Genomic DNA, 19,480 nt, shown 5'->3' on the forward strand with positions numbered 1-19,480 from the left:
ATTTACAGCAAGCATGACCTCGTCCTTCATCCCATGACCACCAGAGATGTTATTGCTGCCCATGTCCTTGGAATGAAATGCATATATATTCATTTACTATACCCTTAAATATGTAGTCACTGCTTCTCTTGGTGTAGATGCCTGGTGGGAGCAATCCCCCATGCACCTAGCACTGTAATAAAGGGAATACCTGCTTGACAAAACTCGTTAGTGTGCCAGTTTCTTTGTCAGCTTTCTTAGCTTCAGTGATTTCTTTTTTTTTTTCCCTTTTTTCTTATCTTCTGTTTTCAGAACAATTAAAAATCTTGTACACGTCTTGCCACAGACTGACAGCTAACACAAATTCCTGCTTGAATTAAAGAGATCTTCATCTGCAGTGTTTGCTGCATGGACTCAGATGTGAACGATCTGAATTGTTTCTTACAAGTTCTCACCTCATTGATATACATTCACAAGTTTCCTTTTTTAGCTTTCCCATTTGTTCTTACAACCTTCCCATCCACCTTTACATGTCAACAGAGTATTTTACAATCACTCCTTAACCGTGCCTGCGGGTGCTTACCCAATCAGAGCTGTGAGCTGCTCCTTTTGCTTCTTCTCTTCTTATAGAGGTATCCTTGGTTCTCATGCTGTTCATCTTGTTTCGCAGCTGCTGCTCTGAATAGTTCTTCTTGTATTCCCACACTGATCTACTTACACAGCTTGTGAACTAAGACAGTATTCACTGTTAAATATAACATTGAAAATAACAGAAGTTTAAGTCATTTGTGTGGCTCAAACGCACAAAGAACAGAAGAATGTAAAGGTGGTACACCATAGTGCACAGGTATGTTTTTGAGAATCAAATCTGCCCCTTGCAAATGGAAACCATTATCTAAGTCTATTATCAGACTTCAGAGTTTGCTCTGTACCATAAGAACTATTCCTCTAATTTACTCACAGCCCTGACATGTCTGAGTAGACAAGATTGGGATCTTTCTGGAATAGTGGCTGAAAACTAAGGAGAACCACAAATAAACAGAGGAAGAAAAATCTTTCAATTCCTCAAGACCACTGTGAGCTTCTCATAAAACAGATACTTCCATTTCAAGCTATTAGGAAGCCACACTTTCCAGAAACTTCTCATCACTTTGCAACTGCTGATGGGAATAAAATTTTCATCAAAATGGGTTAAACAATTTTCCCCTACATATTTCAAAGAGCAAAAGAGAATCTTTATGAATCATATTCAGATTTATCTCTTCAATTTCCAAAAAAGTCACTTCCTTTCTTTCTTGCACAATTGGTTACATCTCTTTTAGTTTCTCCAGTTGGGTATCACAGACAGTAACTACACTCTCTCTGGAAAACCATTTGTATTGCTTTAGACCAGGGCACACCCCATGTCCACTGTTCTCCTTAGTCAGGAAAGTTTCTCTAGCCTTTGGAAATCTTGTTTTTGTTTCTCTTTTGCTGAAATGGAGACAATCTTTGATCCATTACTTTAAGACAGTTTTCAATGATGAGATCTTGTGACCTTTTTACTTGTTAGAAGTAAGTATATTTTAGCATCACCTCTGTCAATAAGCATTCTTATTATTATATACTGAGACACCTGTGCTCCTGTTTCTTCTTGTTCAGTTTGCATGTGATGAACTCACCTTTTCCTGAATGTGGTGACTCTGCCATGCCTTAATTGTCTGGTGACTTTGTGAAGCTTGCTGTTCATGTTCACATCTCACCTTCAAACGAAAAAAATGATATTTTATCTCAAAGTATGCTGAAGCTGATAGAATCATAGAACCATCTGAATTGGAAGGGATTCTTAATCCAGTCCAACTCCCCTGCCATGAGAACAGACACCTACAGCTAGGTCAGGTTGTTCAGAGCATTGTCCAGCCTGGCCTTGAAAGTCTCCAGGGACAGGGCACCCACTAGCTTTCTGGGCAACCAGCTTTATTGCCCCACCATCCTTATTGTAACAAACTTTTTTTCTTATATTTTCTAAGTCTCTCCTCTTTTAGTCTGAAACCATTTCCTCTTATCGTATCACTGCAGACAATGCTAACGAGTCTGTTGTGTTACTGCATCTTTAGGTATTGAAACTTAGATACTAAAAGACCACTCTCAAGTCTCCCCTGAGCCTTTCTCCAGGCTGAACAGATCCAGCTCTCTCAGCTATCCTCATAGGAGAGATGTTCTATCCCTTTGGTCATTTTTGTTGCACTCCTCTGGACGTGCTCCAACAGATCCGTGTCTCCCGTGTACTGAGGACTCCACATTTGGATGCAGTACTCAAGCCAAGTCTCACAGCACAGAGTAGAGGGGCAGGATGACCTGCATCGCCCTGAAGGCCCTGCTTCTTCTGATGTAGCCCAGAATATGGTTGGCTTTGTGGGCTGAGCTGGCATTTTACTGGCTCATGTCCAGCTTCCCATCCACTGGCACCACCAGGTCCTTTATAGCAAGGCTGTGCTCCATCCTTTCATCCCCCAGCTTGTATTGACAGTGGGGGGTTGCCACAATCCAATTGCAAGACTTTGAACTTGGCTTTGGTGAACCAAAACATATTAGCACCATCTGCTGCCAGAAAGACAAATTGCATGGTTTTTACATTCCGATTTTAAGGGAATGTGCTTAACAGTGAGCTAGAATCTGAACAATGCAAACCCACATTTCCTCTATGTAAGTGAAATAATGGAGCAATTGGCTGCATGTGTTCCATAATGTGGAGCTTAAAAGGAGAAAAAGTGAGAGAAAAATCAAGATATTTGATCATTTAATTTCATTTTGAAGAAATTTTAGTGAAGTGCTGGTAGTATTTCAAGTTACGTGCTCACCTGTGGGCAGCTTTTCTAAAACCAAGTTGCACTGTTTATAATTCATTCCCAGTTTGTAAGTGGCAATAGAGCTCTCACTTATCACATCATTCCCAAAATATTACGCACTTCAATGAAGAAGTCACCTTTAATGAATGTGGAATTGCTTACACTGTACAAATGTATCCTGAAAGTGTCAGAAAATCAGAATAACTATCATATTCCACAGGAGACTTCTGGTAGTGCTTGTAATTGGTTTCTTGAGAAGATTTTGAGAAGACTTCTTGAGAAGTTACAGAGCAATCTGCAACTATATCAGAGCTCTCTCTCTCCCTCTCTCTTTCTCCCTTTTCTTTTTTTCCATAAAATTGGGAACAGAGTCTGACTTGACTCTGACAACTGGACAACAGTTTCATAATAATTATTCTAGATTAAGGATGTTTCAAGTTTTTTTTAAACATTTCCTCCACTGAAGTTTGATTAATTCTAACTCTCATTCACTCAAACAAATGCTTGCTGACTCCAAAAACTTCAGGTTTTTATTGCATTTTGCAGCCATAAAGCTCTCAGATGATAAACCCTTTAGAGCACTGCACTATGAGGCAAATTATTCTCACTTAAAATTGCACTGTTACTGATTTGCTCATCTGAAATATACTTCTCAGTAAGTTTTAGGAAGCTAAAGCTTTGTTAGAGGCCCGGGAAGTGGTCTGGTAAGTAACTGTTGGATGCACTTTGCTTGAGTTTTGCTGATGGATGGGTGACTGTTTCCACGAGCTGGTTCTGCGGCACTTGCCAGTGCTGACTCCAGGCAGTGACTATGCAGAGAAGCACTGGCTGGCAATGCTTGCTTGAGTATTACTTCGGTAAGATGAGTTCATCTTCAGTTAAACGAACACCTGGCAAACAAGTCCTTGTGGCATAAGTCCTGCTCTCCTTATTGTTTTACACTGAGTGTTAGAGTGATTCTGAGTGACTCAGCCACTTGATAGCCTGCGTGTCCTTTACTGTCTCCTTACCAGCAGTGAGATGACAAAACGACACCTCTGAAACAGTTTTTCACTCATTTGGCGTAACAGCTCTACAACTTGCTGTCTAAGTTTTGTTGAGAACGGAGCTATTAATAAGTATATATTCTCCACTCATGCCTTGCTTGTATGATCTCCTCATCCAGACATCATGCTACAGAATTGACAAGGAAAGCGGGATATGACATGAAGAGATTTTTCAGGGAAAATTTTCCTTTGTCAACTATCACTTTCCCAATTGGAAAGTGTCTTCTTCTGGGGAAAAGTGAAAACATAAATAACGGAAATTTGAGTCCATTTCATATGTGGCACTATATTCTTAGTCCTGGAAAATAACATTTTAATGAGACATGGAGACCTGGACCTGTTGGAGTGTATTCAGAGAAGAGTCATAAAAATGATCCAAGGGATGGAACATCTCCATATGAGGACAGGTTGAGATAACTGGGGATGTTCAGCCTGGTTAGAGAAGACTCTGGGGAGTCCTGAGAGTGGCCTTTCAGTATCTAAAGGGGAGCTACAGGAAAGAAGGGGACAGTCCCTTGAGCAGTCATGGTGCTATGATGATAGGACAAGGGGAAATGGTTTCATACGAAAAGAGGGGAGATTAAGATTGGGTAGAAGAGAAGCTTTTTATAGTAATGATGTTGAAGCATGAACAGGTTGGCCTGCAGAGGCGGTGGATGCCCCATCCCTGAAGACATTCAAGGCCAGGCTAGGCCAGGCTCTGAGCTACCTGGTGTAGCTGTGTGCCCCTGTTCATTGCAGGGCAGTTGGACTGGATGACCTTTGAAGGTCCCTTCCAATTCAAATGATTCAATGATTCTGTGATTCTAATGGTAATTCCAAAACTTAGAAGTCAGCATGAGGAAAAATGGGTTTCCTGACAAGCTGTGTGTCCCTCAGCTCTTGCCAGCTGAGAACTCAAGTGGTGTAACTGCACAAGCTGGAGCATGCGACAAACGCCGACAAAGTACCGCTCAGAACTTACTTTGAATAAAATGCAGAAGAAAAGTGTGCTGGTAACTGCTCTTCTCTCCTGCTATTTATTGGGATCCGATTAAACACTGCTCCAACAGGATTCCAAGGCCCAAGCTGCCAGCAGCCCTGAGAAGCAGCCCTGCGCGCTGCCCTTCACGCGCTGAGCCCCCCGTCCCGCCGGCACCGCAAGAACGGGACAGGTGCGGGCCTCGCGTCGCCCCCGCCCGGCGTCGGGGTCCTGCATCGCCTGCCTGCCCCGGGCACGGAACGGATCCGGCCCGCCTCGCTACCCGCGGTCGCGGGGATTCCGCCACGCCGCGCCGCACTCCTTTGCCGCCGCCGCCGCTCCTTGGCGCCGCCGCGCAGCCCGGGCGCGCCGCGTCCCGCCGGCGGGCAGCGCCGGGCCGGGCCGGGCCAGCAGTGGATTCCCGCCTCGCCGGCCGCGCCCGCGGACACTTAAAGAGCGCCGGAGGCCGGCGGAGAGTGCGAGGAGGCCGGGTGGCATCGCTGCCCCGGGGCCGTCTGTCTACAAGGGCCGTGTCTGGAGCCGGCCTTTCTCACATCTGCCCGCCGTCTGGGCTGTGCCACTGCGGGAGCCCTGCGGTCAGGTCGCTCAAACGGAGGGCTCAGCAGGTCCGCAGGGATGGACTGGGAAGGAGGAAAGTCTGCCGGTGGGTGGGTGAGGGCAGAGGAGTACCGGCTATGGATAACGGCGCCTGGGGTCCCAGCGCCCTGTGAGGATGCGGGGCTGCCGCTGCCCGAGGACTGCACCTGTCTGCATCCAGGAGGGATGGGATGGAGGGATGGAGGGGGAGGAGCTGCTGCCCCTTTGGGAACCGCGCATCCACTGAGTGCCTCTTTTCTTTCAAGGAAGAGTTATGAGTGTGCTTAGAAAAGCCCTTGAGTGGAGCAGGGAGCAACACCTACAGAAAACGGCTGAGGTAAGGGCAGAACAGATGTTTGCTCTTGGCTGCTTGTGCTGAAGTGCTCCCTTTCTGTATTTCTGGGGGAGAGAAAGGAGGAGGCTCTAGCATGTGATTTTGAGAAACAGCTTTTTACTTTCTTGTTAATACTTACACCTTCTTAACTGCAGGATCTGAAATGCTAAATAACACAAACTATGGTAAAGCTGTTGAGGGGAGGATTCAGAACCATCACCAAAGTGCAGGATGCAAGGCACAGGTACCTTGTGTATGAAGGCACCAATAACAAAACCTGGTGAGACTACGTGATGGAGTGGGTGGCACTGTAACAAACAATGACCACACTGAAAGTGCTGAAGTGGGAGATGAGCAGTGTGGTGTTGCCATCAGCATGCTGAGGATATCACTCCAAAATTGATACTGTACTTAGGTGACACCAGGGGAAAAGCTGTGTTGTGGAAGCAAGCAGAGATGGGGCTCCAAGAGAAGGGGCTGGAGGCAGCTGGTGGCTGAGATGGAGCGGAACGCTGCAGCCTGGCAGTGCATGTTAGCTGGCTGTTGTCCCAAGGTGCCAACAGCTGCTCACGGCGCTCCAGACTGCCTCGCTCAAGAGCATCGTGGAACAGCAGAGATGGCTCATCCTGTGGAACCAGCACAAGTCTGTTAAACCAGTGCTGTTCTGCAGCTGCTGACAGCAGCACTCAGGCAAGTGAATGTTCTGGTGTATTGTACTGAGAATTCAGGGCCGGTGCAATTTAATTTGAGTGATCTAGGAGCTGTTTTTAAAGAAGCAAGGGAAAAGCTTCGCATTTGTTATTCACTCAATTTGATATAAAACACCTAACTCAGCAGATGTCTTCAGCATTGTTTCAAAGGGCTTTCCATCAACACGAGTGCTGGGGGTAAAGTGTTACTTCCACCCATCCTGTATCTCTGAACTTGACTCTTGGGGTCTTCAGGCTTTTCTCATAGCTGTAAATGGAGGCACAGTGTGCCTCAACACCTGAAGTTAATTTTTACTATGAAGTAATTAGTGATAATTGTTATTTCAGAATAAGAAAATATACTATCGTGAATTAGACTCCAGGCTCATTTACTGTCAAGCCTGGGATCCTGCAATTACTGATGTAGTTGCCCATGGACAAAAAGGACAGAAACAAGTGTGTGTAATACGAAGTGGAGATAACATACTGGTGCATGTGAGAATCTGTTAACAACAATTTTCTGTTCCTTTTTTTGACAGTCTGGGATCTGATTCTTGTCACACTCCACATGGGCTTTGTGTTACTACTGTAATTCAAGTCTTACCGAATCAGAAACTTACATGTGCCATGAAGGCATTTACTGCTTGAATATATATATATATATGCTTGAATATATATATATATATATATATATATGTATGCATGTTTACTTTAGAGCACGAATCTCAAAAGAGGACACAGTGCTGAATTTAGGTAAGCAATAAAATATGTCTTCTAGGCACGTGCATTTCATGACAAATCTCACTCTGCATGGACCCTGTGGTGGGAAGGCAGTGTGCAGTTAGCGGCTGCTGTGCTGAATGGGCAGCCACTAGCGCACTGCCACCTGCTGCAGGGACAGACTGCCGCTGTGTGGAGGAGGACACTTTGGATCGGAATTAGAGATCGGATTTCCAGCAGTGTGCGGTGGGGTGGCAGTGTATGTTAGCTGGTTGAAACTCTTAACATCAGCTAACATGCAGTTGCTATCCTGCTCCACATACCTTTAGCATCAAACTGGAGAGCTGCTATTTTTATGTGTAGAATCTTTTCCATCACCTTGATTGATTCTGTTTTGTTTTGTTTTTTTTAATTTTATATGTATTTTTGGCTCACTTTTGGAATAATATTCCCGTTATCCAAAGAACTGAGAGAACTTTTGACTGATTCAGTCTCTGATTTTCATCTGCACATAGATACCAAGGCAGCAGGAGTTTAGAAATACTTGAAAGAGATAGGCAGTTTGTTCAGTAGCTATTAGTTCAGTTAGTTATTAGTTCAGTAGTAATTTCAAACAACTTTAAACTCTCTGGAAGTTTTCTTAAAGCTGAATAATCACAACTAAAAACTACATGATTTAAAATTTTTTTTCTTAAATTCTGTTTAGTGATATTTGGCAAATGCAATCAATGTTATTTTAGTTTTATTTTTAATGAATAATTAGAAATTTTCACTAACTACCTGAAGGCTATATCTGAAAAAGTAGTTACCTTTCCATTCTACAGAAGAAAAGAGAAGTCCATTTTAGAATTTTTCTTCTCCACTTACTTCACAAAATAACTTAATTTGTGACCATAGATGTCCTAAAAATCTGTATGTAGTCTCATCAGGAAGCACTATTTGAATAGGACATAGTATTATTTCTCAGGAGGATGTGGGCTGGGAGCAAATTGATTCATTGAATCAATTGAATCCTTTTGATTCATGTTACACTGCAAACTTCTATCACACATACTGCCACAGGCAACAAAATACTAAGTTCATCCTCATCTTGGCATTTTACAGAAGGCAAAAAAAATCTGTTTATTATAGGAGCACACAAATGAAGCAAGTAATATGCCTTGCAAATCTTCTAAATGAAGGTCTGTGAAAAGAAATAGGAGCAATGTTTGTGAAGCTCTGCAGTTAGTGTCCACCTAGCGCTGTGTGTGGTGATTAGGCAGTGTATTGTTAGTTAGCTGCACTTCATACACCAGCAACTAACTACACTGCCACATTAGCACATCACTGGGTCACTATTGAGACAGGAATGTAAAGACTGTTATTACAAATACCTCATCAGTTCCTTAGCTGGTGTGGAGCCCTATGCCAGCTGAAAGTAGGTGTGCTAGGTTATGCAAACTGATGGAATTGATAAAAATATGTTTAACTGTGTTTTGCACAATTGTGGCTAATTAAACTAGCAATGCTGCTTACTTAAGTCAATAACTTAAGTAAAAACTTCAGGTTTGGGTCCCACGTGAATGTTTTCTTATGTCTGTTAGTCTTCGGAACATTCATCAAAATAAGGACAGTAGAACCACAGATGTGGTTTTGGCACTCTGCTTTTTCTTTACTGCTGTAGGTCCTACTTCAGGTGAAGAGGTGTGTGATTCCAGCTCAGGCGAAGCTCACTTAAATGGGAACTGGCAGAAACACAATGGTTATGATTCACTGAAATTTACTTCCTTCAATGAAAAAAATGATTGAAAATGAGCAAAAGTGAGTAGGGAAAGAAATATCGGATGAACTGTAGTTAGTGTTGATGTTAGTGAATTCCACACTGAATTGGTGACACTTAGGTGTAAATAAAATAATCTTAAAATCATCTAGTGCACTGAAGTAGGTGACATACAGTAGTATGGCCTCACTTCCTGGAATCTGTGGCTCTGAAAGCAATCCTGCTTGCTCTGAGGGAACATTGTTTGGCCTGAGGACTAGGACAAAAAGAGACAAAGAATAAGCAGAGAAGAATCATAGAATCATAGAGTGGTTTCGGTTGGAAGGGACCTTTAAGATCATCTAGTTCCAACCCCCTGCTATAGGCAGGGACACCTTGCTCTAGACCAGGTTGCTCACAGCCCCATCCAGCCTGGCCTAGAACGCTTCTGGGGAGTCCCCTGTTTCTCCTTCTTCACTATGTAGAGAATCAGGCTCACACTCAAAGGATATTCATTGCAGAGGTACATTTAAAAGTTTTCAACTAAGATGGCAGTTTATTCTATATGTGTATTTTGTCAATAAATGAATGGGAGGAGCTTAATTTCTAAGGTTTTTTTTTCTTTATTTCTTTCCCCATCAATCCAAGCATCACAAAAACAGCACTAACACATTTAGGAGTAAAATGTCCAGGCCATCTGTTAATCGTGATCCAGAGGCAAAACGTAGGAACCAGGTAAAAAACAGGAGCGAAAATCACATAACTAGAGAGTTGAGATGATAAAAAGCCAAAACCAGGACGGAAATCCAGATGGCAGTAGGAACAAGAGACAGATCCAAAGCAGGGAAATAAAATAGTTCTGGTTTGATGAGAAACCTGACTGCATAAGAAAAACTGTATATTGCTTTGTAAATTGGAAAGTCATGTTGATAGGAATACTGATCATGCGTAGAGGCTGTTCAGACTGGCAGGAACAATATCCAGCTAAACAAGCTGCCCAGGGCCAGAGTTCAAAATTTGTCTGCGCAATTCTTTGCACACTTGTCATTTTTTTGGCTTTACCATGACAGAAACAGGTAAGGTGATATCATGGGCCATAGTCTGTTCTCTATAGGAGGTGCAATGCCTTTGTCTTTGATTGGAGGAGCGAGTATGAGAAAAGGAGCTGGTTTTACTGACTAAAAAAAATTTTGTTTGGAAAGTCATGCTACAATTTCCAATATTACGTGAATTAATAGGGAATTGTCCAAACAGTGACAGAGCTGGATTTAAAATATATCCACCCCAGTGTAAATTTTATTGGAAATATGAGCTGTCAGCTAAATGATAAACAGTGGAAGTAAAGAGTATATGTCAGATCTAAGGAGTGAGGGAGGCATAGAATAGGATATTGTAGATGGAATTTAATAAACCTTAACATTTATGGACTGGGCTCTGTTAATCTTCTGAGGGCAGTTTTAGCTGAAGTTGGTGGGATTATTTGAGAATCCAACAGACAGTTTTTTATCTGTTAATAGTGCTTGTAATATAGTATATAGTTTTATAAGCAATATCTTATATAAACCATAAGTGGGTATTTACACAAATATGCTTTCAGGTAATTGTGCTGAATTTTGAACATTATCTATAAATTTGTGCTTGCATAACAGTGTTCTAACTTGCTTCCTATTTATTTGCCTTTTCAAATCTGTGTAAATCTTATAGATAAGGATGCTTTATTTTTACGAAGAATGGTTTTAAGAATGTATTATAGTACTGTTTGAACTGGAAGGGACCTTTAAAGGTCATTTATTCCCACTCCCCTGCAATGAACAGGGACTTCTGCAGCTTAGTCAGGCTGATCAGAGCCTGGTCCAGTCTGACCTTGAATGTCTCCAAGGATGGGATTTCCATCACCTCTCTGGGCATCCTATTCTAGTATCTCACCAACCTTGTTGTAAAAAAAATTCTTCTTCTTCTTAGTTCTGAGATGCTGGTTTCTCTCATTTCTGTTCTCTCAGCTCTCCTTTAAGACTTAGACAGCTGGAACAGGGTCTTTATTCCTCTTTACAGTCTCCATCAATTAATTTACTTCATTCTTTCAGTCAAAACATTTGGCAATTTGAACTAGAACATTGGAACAGAACTGGAAATGGTTTTGTAGTTACATGCTGGAGTGGGGAAACTGCAAGAAGAGAAGGCATGAATCTTTGTCTCCCTTTTCAGCTTCTGTTTGGAGGCTTATTCTGGTAGGTGGCTGGGGAGCATTGTATTGGACAGCCTCAGAAAGCTGTGCTAGCTGCTGTCTTTTAGAATACTGTGCTGTTGATTTGTGTTGCTCTTTGAATTCTACTGTAAGCACTCATATGTATATATGCACAAAGGCCCTACCTGCATCCAGGTCAGAAAACTGGAAATATAGCAAATGAGCTAGTAGCCAAGACCTTATACTGCAGTGCAAATGTATGGAGAAGGCTAAAGAAGACAAAAGTATTGCTGAAAAGGTGAAATGAATCAAAATACACACAAAGCAGGCAAAGAAATATTTTTGCATCTTTTATTTCTAATAATATTATTTTCTATGTACATTTTTTTACAACTAAATTGATAGCTTCACAATTCAGACATTTTCATCTGTCAGTATTATAAAGCTGGTATGGTCAGCTGCATTTGTCTCTTTAAACCCTAATATGATGGCTCTCAGTCCCACATCTTTCAGTCAAACGGTTATGTATAAATGGAATATCAAAACTTATTTTCACTGGCACATGGAAAATGATTTTTTTTTTTTTTGTACAAATACTGAGTAATTCATCACCAAACCTCTTCTTTTTAGCTATTTGCCTACTGATAACAATTATAATTAGCTCTTATTAGCAATTTAAAGAACTGTATGAAAACTGAAGGTCCGTTCCTGCAGTGTTTTGATTGCCTTGCCATTTTCAGTAATCTCAGTGGTTCTTAAGGCTGTTGCAGAAGTCATCCCAACATTAATTGACATAGTGTAGCTGAAAATACTAACATCAAAAAGAAAAAAATATCCCCTGATTGTTTTTCTTCTAGCAGCATTTCCCAGTAAGGCTGTTCATCTGTGCCACTGAATGGATTCACAGAGTGAACGGTTTTTCAGAGGTCTTCTCTTTTTTTCATTATGATCTGTCTAATTAACGATGCTATTGCTGGCTTGATACTTTCTATCGACTCTTCAGGTCTCCAGAATTTTACAACTTTACCCTCAGGGCTGACAAGATATTTCCAGAAATTCCAGCGAGGTTCTTTCTTTGAAGAATCTGTAAGAATGGCATAAGATAATTTTAGTGACGCCCTTTCTCTTGTGATTGTTTCATTATCCTGCAGTGATTCTACATATATTCATTTTGAACTATATTAGTAATGTTATGACTGTAAGAGCACTCAGTGATAATCAGTGGGTATGATGGTGTAAGAGATTATTCTTTTACGCGATTCTTGCTTCTTTCCTATCTTTTCTATTGCCCTTCTTTCCTTCCCCGTCTCCCTGATTAGGATTTATAATAAACTGGTTGGACCAACATTTGAACCATTGTTTCTCATGCCAGGTATACAGATATTAAAAGAACCTCATCTCCCTCCTATAAATTGGAGCGAGACAGATGGAAATTCTGACCCAGCTAGTAACCATATCTTTGAAGACTTGTTTTATCAAGAATCAGTCTTTAGGTGACATAATCCCAACTCTAAATACTCTTTCAGTGATTATTAATGTATAAGAATATCTTGAGTACAAATGCACAGGGGAGGGAATGATGATGCTACAAATGTTTCACTGGTCCAGCAAAATGTCTTGCTGATGCTATGAAAGTAACAAGAAGTAGTTGCGTGAAGGCTCTGACACCATGTTCTACTGCCAGTGAATTCTTTTTTGCATTGAGCTGTTAGTGCTGGAAAAATGCTAGCTAGAAGTCACAGTCAGGAAATGTAGCATGAAGATGTTCAGCCTTCTGAATGTCAAGACAAGCAAATGAAGGACAGTTTCCTCTTTAACTGAAGATGCACAGTAATTTAATATGAACAAGTGTGATTCAGAAAGGAAAAAGTTGTTATTTCAAAATGTGTGAGCATCAAAATATCTTTCTCCCTGTATGTTAGAGTACTGAATGTGTGAATCTAGCAGACCTGGTTCTGTATTATTATCTGACACTGGAGTTATTATCTGGGTCCAGTGCCATCCAGCTCTAGCACCTACTTGCCCTTGTCTTCTCTGTAATCAGAAGAGAGGCATCTCCAGAGTGCATTCAGTAATTCCACTAAATCAAGGGGCAATTCATAACAGTAAGGGTTTGCCTGATATATTTAGTGACTTGCCTAAGAGGAGATAGGAAGAAATGCAATACAGATGACAACAGCAACTACTTAAGAGTCTCCTAAAAGAGGAGGAGCATGACAGTAGTTTTCAGGAATGTATACAGAGTACGGGAAAAAGAAATGGGCTTAAGTGGTTTAAGACATTTCATTTAAATGTTGATACAGTTTTCTGACAAGAGGAGCTGTGAAGAACTGGAATAGAGAGAGAGGTACCTGCATCTCTCATAGGACTGCTGTGATTATCTGGAGAAGCACCTGTATCTTGGTAGCTACAGATATTGGCTTGGTATTAGCTTATGTAGCTGTGATCCTGTTTGTGGGCAGGAAGATGCAGTACATATTTGGGCCTCCTCCTTCCTCATTTTCTAGATAAAGAGATGTTAGAGAGAACAGCTATGTTCTAAATATCCTTTTCATAATATCCGTTTTTAGTATTGGTCAAAGATGTGGCCAAAATTCAGGAGAAACAGAGGCTTTGTGAGGTTTTTGGACAACTGAGCAAAATTTCATGTTGCTTGTGAGAGTGTGAGAACCTAAGTCAGCAAGTGCTTTCTGCAACAGTACTGCATAGTGTTTGTGAAAGTGGGATTTACAGGTTGGGTCCTGAAGCTCACAAGACAAATTAATGCATTAGTGGTTATATATCCTACAGTGTGTAGGTTACAGTACTTACAAGCAAGACATATGAGTCTGTGCTAAAGGAGGATTTTCTCATCTGCATGTTTTTATGTTAAATTTTCCAGTAATATTAAGGCATCCTTAGTTATATTTTTCTCTGTAAAAAAATAAAATGCTTTCTAACAAAAGTCATGTAATCTGACATAGGATTCTGTAGATGGTTCAGACCTTTGAACCATCTACATCCATTACTGTATGTTTCTATCGAGGTTGGTCACAGTAAGATATTTTATTGTCAGTGAGGAGAAATGGATGCATTCAGGGTACAGCTCTTTTCACTCTTCTTTTTTTTTTTTTTTTTTTTAATATCCTCATTAAAATGAGATAAGTTGTGTGCGCGAAGAATACCTTTTTTTCTCCATAGACTATGAAGACAAGTAATGTATGCTCAGACTGGGCCTGCTAAACTCCGACTGGAGTTGAAGAAGAATACCAGTAGAAGGTAGCTCAGTGCAGGAAATAAAATAGTTACCTATTAAAAATTTAAAGGCAGGCTCTGCTTCTGATCCCAGGATCTTGATTTTGTGGAAAACAGGGAAGGTTACTCCGTAGTTCCCTTTGGCAAAAGCCTCTATTTCCTGGCTTGAGCCAGGCTCTGATTCTCCGAACTGATTGCAGGGGAAGGCCAGCACAGTGAAGTGGGAGGGACCAAACTCCCTGTGTAGATCTTGCAGAGCGATGTAATTTTTGTCTGTGTGTTGGCAGTAACTCGCCACGTTTACAACCAAAGTTGCCTTTGGAGAAATAAAGTGAGAACACTGAGAAAGAAACTGGAGATGGCATAGAGATTTCATTAAGTCTTAACACGAGATATCCCCCTACTGTTGCAGTGTTGTTCCTGCCTGGGAGCTGGACATAATTTATCTGATCATTATTTCTTTAAGCTGATAAAATAATAGCAGCTGAAGCATTTACTTTGAGATATCCTGCTTTAAACATTCAGTAAATGCATAAACTTAAAGCTTACAGTTTTAAGTAAAAAAACCTGTGTTTTTAGAACAGACATTAAAGCCATATTCTCAGATATACATTTAATATTCGACAGAACATGCTGCCATTCTTAACTAAGATCAAATGCACAAATTCAATTGCAAGACTATATTAATTTATAATGAATAAAACATTTTTTTTTCTTTTATTAGTTCTAATAGTTAATTCTGGAAGCAAGCCTAAAAAAAATAAATTTCTCTCTAGCTTATTGCTTATGTAACAGGAATTTAGCACAAAACTCTGCTGTAAGTTCCCACAACAGACTGTCTTGTTCACCTAGAAATGGATGTCTGCTTTCCAATGAAGAATCAAAGAAAATACATAAAGAAGTTGTAACTTACTTTCCCTCTGTACTTTTCCAAGGAAACGATTCTTCCCCGCGAATCCTTGATTTCAAAAGAATAAAAATCTTTAGTTTTAGGTTTAAAAAATCTGAGTTGCAGTAGGCAGAGGACTGCCGTGCAAAAAACCATTGACAAAAAAACAACAAAGACTCTAGCTTTAGGCACTGAATATTTCAGAGGATAGGCGGTTGTGAGAGGCTCCATTTTCAAAAAGATCGGAGCCAACGCAGGCCTGGAATGTGAAGGAGGAGCTGAAACATGAAACTCGCAACTCAGACTAGAAAGGACAAGCTGCTCATTTTGACACAGTTTCAGAAGCAGCCGTTTCACTTCAGGATGCCACTGCTCGCCTTTAGAGTGCTTGGTAAAGTATGGAAATGCCCCTTGGTAGGAAAAAATAAATAAATAAAAAGCATGTTGCCATCACCTAAGGATGCTGATTGCTCTGTTTGGCCAGCTTTTTGTGGAGCACTGTATCAGCTTGCACAATGCCCTGAGGAATTGCCCTGGATCCTTGTTTTGTGTCTGTAATGCAGCTCTGGCACCACTTAAGCCCCTCAGGTGTCCCTGGCACAGCTGCTCAGTGAGACAGGCCTGAGTTTGAGCAGTCTGGGGCCAGCTGTGTACGTAAGGCAGGTAGAACTGCAGATAAAACTTTGGGTTTGAGTGTGTCTGTTGCTTTTCAGTGGCTTTGATACCACCTCAACTTCACTTGATTTGTACAATATCATAATGGTATGTTGAATAATTTCTATCATGTTCTCTAAATAGATAAGCTGCATGTTTCTTGAACAGGAGTCTACAGAGAGTTTCATACTGTTCTGTTGGGAGATAATGTTACTATAATTCAGTACCTATATGGATGTTTCTTGTGTCCTGGGGATATGTGAGGCTTGGAGTCAGCCTGGCCATGAGCCTTCAGTGCATGGTGTTTTAACATAAGTGACAATGCCAGCTTTAAAAGCAAATTTGAATGTGCTTGATTTCAGAAATGGAAAATGCAACAGGCAGGATGCTGGTGCTTATGTCTTGAAAGCTTGTAATTTTCACTGAACATTATATCAAAAATATATGCTGAAATATCTAACAATGATTAAGAATCTTATTATACTTGCTGTTCTTCCTTACTGTTCTTGATACTTTCACGCTTTGCTCTAAAATGTTGCTTTAAAACTGTCTGAAAAGCAAAATCTTGTGTTCAGTGTTATCTATGCTCTCACAATTTAAATTTTGGTACATTTTTTAAAATTTGAGTTTCTCTGATGCACTTGTTTAGGAGTTGTCTTCTTGAATGGATTTAAAAGTAAGAAATGTTAATCTGTTATTTGATCTTGTTTTAGTATTTGTAAATATGTTAAGTGCGGTGTTGAAAATAATAACTTGAGCAAGGCATCCTGGTAGTGAGAAAATTCTGAAGTCATAAATGAAATAAATCTTTCTTTGGGCAAAGATAGAAAGCCAGCCTGGTTCCAAACAGCCAACATGTAGTTTTGTCTGAGTGTTTTTATCACAGGAGTGACCAGCCCAGGACCTCAAACTAAAGGTCTGAAAGGTCTGGTCTTTCATAGGCCACTATTGTATCCTAGAATGTGAGTGACACAAATTTGGCTTTCTTCTCTTATGCGTGATCATGGCAAAAAGTGCACGTTCATTTTTTATCTATACACCAATAAGAACTAGTTACACCATATCCTCATCATGCCCTTGTCTTACTGCTCTTCAGGCTTCCCACTTTCACCTGAAATTTTGCCTTCCTTAGTTTAGGTTTTTGTCACTCGCCTTGACCTGATATTGTTAATTCATTCAGGAGTGTTTACCTGATTAGCAGAATTTTTCATTTCATATCTATATACGTATTTTCTTTTTTCTTCTCTTCCCCCCCCCTCACTTTCTATGTGCTGCTTCCCTTCTCTCTGACACTTAAATCCCTAAAGTTGTTAACTGCCCTTCTTATTTGAATATTTCTTTATGGAACGGTAAATATCCTGTTGATCAAAATACGTGGTAGTAGTAGCCCTCCTAGCTTTGAGCAACTCCTGTGCAGTGAAGGTAGCTGCTGCTTCTGTGTGAGCTGGGAACGGTAAACCCCATTGATCACTGTGTCAGGAGTCATCTTCCTTAATTCTTCACGAGCTGAACCTGTTTACATGCAAGTAATTGAGTTTATGGGCTGTCCAGGCAGCTGGTGGAGTCACCGTCCCTAGAATCACATAGATGTGGGAGACATGGTCTGTGGGCACGATGGGGATGGGTTCATGATTGGAACTGATGATCTTAGAGGTCTTTTCCAGCCTTAATGATTCCATGATTCTATGACTCTTGTGAAAAGTTGCTCTCCTGAACTCTGATTACTTTATACTTGATATTTCTCTTAACCTAGAGATCAGTAGGACATTTTAATTTAGTGACCGTGAATCTCTATCAGCTCCAGTTTTGGTGGGACTCCTGCGGCTAGCTGTGGGCAGTGAACGCCCTGTTCGTCACAGTGCGCTCCAGCCCAGCAGCCACAGGAGCTGTGTGGAGCAGGATACCAGCTGCCCCAGTCCATGTGCAGAGCTCTGGAGGCTGTCCTCACCCTGCAGAGTTTTAGCCAGGCAGGAGTCTACACTCAAGTGTTGTTCCGGGTGTCCTCAGGCCAAGGTCCATTTCCATGGCTTGCTTGTTCTGAGAGAGACTGAACTCATGAAGACTTGAGATAGTGTGAAAGGACAGAACAACATTCTGTGATGACGGGTTTTGGTATTTTGCCTCCCTTTGCTCGTGCAGGCCCTGGATTCAGACGGCACCACGTACTCCGGCTTTGAGAGCTCCATCAAGAGGAAGCTGACGGCCAGGGTTCCGGTGGCGAGCAGCCCTGTTGTCACAAGGTGGCAGCAGCGACATGCAGGAGGCTTCACAGCGGAGCCGCGCCGGGCCCGCAGCGCAGGCCTTTGTGCCCTCAGGGGCGCCTGGCTCGTCAGCACGCGCGGGAGGACTGCAGGTGGGGCAGGAGACAGGGCGGCATCGTGAAGGGACTGCTGAAATCAGCAGGAGCAGGCAGTTAGCGCAAGGTGTGCCACTGTGCTCCCCATGTCCTAGTGGACAAGGGCTCCCGGCTGCTGCAGTGGCAGTGTGTGCAGGCAATGAGATCAGAGGCAGCTTTCCTCTAGCGGGATTACACTGCTGACATGATAAGAGAACCAGGCCCAAGGTTCCGGCTACTACTGCACAGGCAGACAGGACAGCAGGCCATACATCTGGTTGACATCAAATGTGGCAGTTAAAAGACAAGCCTAAACCTCTTTTTTAAGCAAGTAATTTCTGTTGCAGGCGAACTTTTTTTTGCATCTGCAATAGAATCTCTTTTGTTGTTGCGCTTTTGCTTATGGAGTAGCTAACAATAACTGACAGGACAGAAAGAATTCTTGCAGAAGACCTCTCCCTTCTGCGTCTCCTTTCCACTGCACATGGATACCACTGACCTGGCCATAACTGCAGAACTTTGACCAGTCTGCGTGCCTGGACATGTTGTAGTGCACACTTACAGACAGCACACTGATAGAGAAGCCTGCCCTATGTTATTCTCTCCTCTGATGCCTCAGGCTTTAGGTATTGATAAAAGTCCTGTCTGCCAAGGAGCACTCGCCCGCAGTTCATCTTAGGGAGAGGCTTGTCTGAATGCCGTTCAGAACACTGCTTAAACTTTCAGGACTTTGACATGGTCTGAAGAACTGACTCTGGAGGAGGTTATTTTTCTCCATCCACAACAGAGGGAGGCCGAGGAAACAGTAAGAGTTTAACCTTTAAACAAGCTCACTCCTACTTCAGTAGTGGTAAGGAAAGGTGGAGAATGGTTTACACACTGCATATACAAGAAGAGCTTCCTGGAATAATGAGGGAAATAAACAAAGCACATTCCTTGATTAATAATGGAAATATTTAGACAGCAAATAAAAGGTATTCTTTAGCATTCCTGATGTGTTCCCATGAGGCTATGACTATGACTGTTGGAGACAAACTGAAATTCTGTCTTCTGCAGAGCAGAATACTCTTCAGCAGTGTGGACATAAGGCATGCCCAGCTGTTGGAAAATCAGGCTCTTAAGCAAACTCAGTTATACATTATCTCAGTTTCTAGAACAGAAAGTCCTGGATGTTGTTGCCACCAGCACTGGTGAAAACCAGTATGACTTGGATTTTATGTGAGGTAGGATCCTCTGTAGCCAGTGAATTGATATGAGCTACAGAAATAGACTGTTTATAAAGTGAGTGAGC

At 41.7% G+C, this 19,480-nt stretch overlaps 1 protein-coding gene across 2 annotated transcripts; it reads right to left on the reverse strand.

Moving 5' to 3' along the window:
- Positions 1–11,414: 11,414 nt before the first annotated feature.
- GPX8 (glutathione peroxidase 8 (putative)) lies at positions 11,415–15,468 on the reverse strand. 2 transcript variants are annotated; one of them, XM_042875262.1, is made up of 3 exons: positions 15,225–15,464; positions 14,366–14,627; positions 11,415–12,161 (listed from the first exon to the last, which is right to left on the reverse strand). In XM_042875262.1, exons 1-3 carry the CDS (start codon positions 15,429–15,431, stop codon positions 11,998–12,000), a joined length of 633 nt encoding a protein of 210 aa, XP_042731196.1. In that variant the 5' UTR covers positions 15,432–15,464; the 3' UTR covers positions 11,415–11,997. The 2 variants fall into 2 exon arrangements, with proteins under 2 accessions (XP_042731196.1, XP_042731197.1); XM_042875263.1 differs by lacking the exon at positions 14,366–14,627 and having other exon boundaries at positions 12,007–12,161; positions 15,225–15,468.
- Positions 15,469–19,480: the final 4,012 nt, after the last annotated feature.

The sequence above is a fragment of the Lagopus leucura genome, unplaced genomic scaffold (genome assembly GCF_019238085.1).
Source record: "Lagopus leucura isolate 7727_CA_CO unplaced genomic scaffold, USGS_WTPT01 Super-Scaffold_100014, whole genome shotgun sequence".
NCBI classification, from domain to species: domain Eukaryota; kingdom Metazoa; phylum Chordata; class Aves; order Galliformes; family Phasianidae; genus Lagopus; species Lagopus leucura.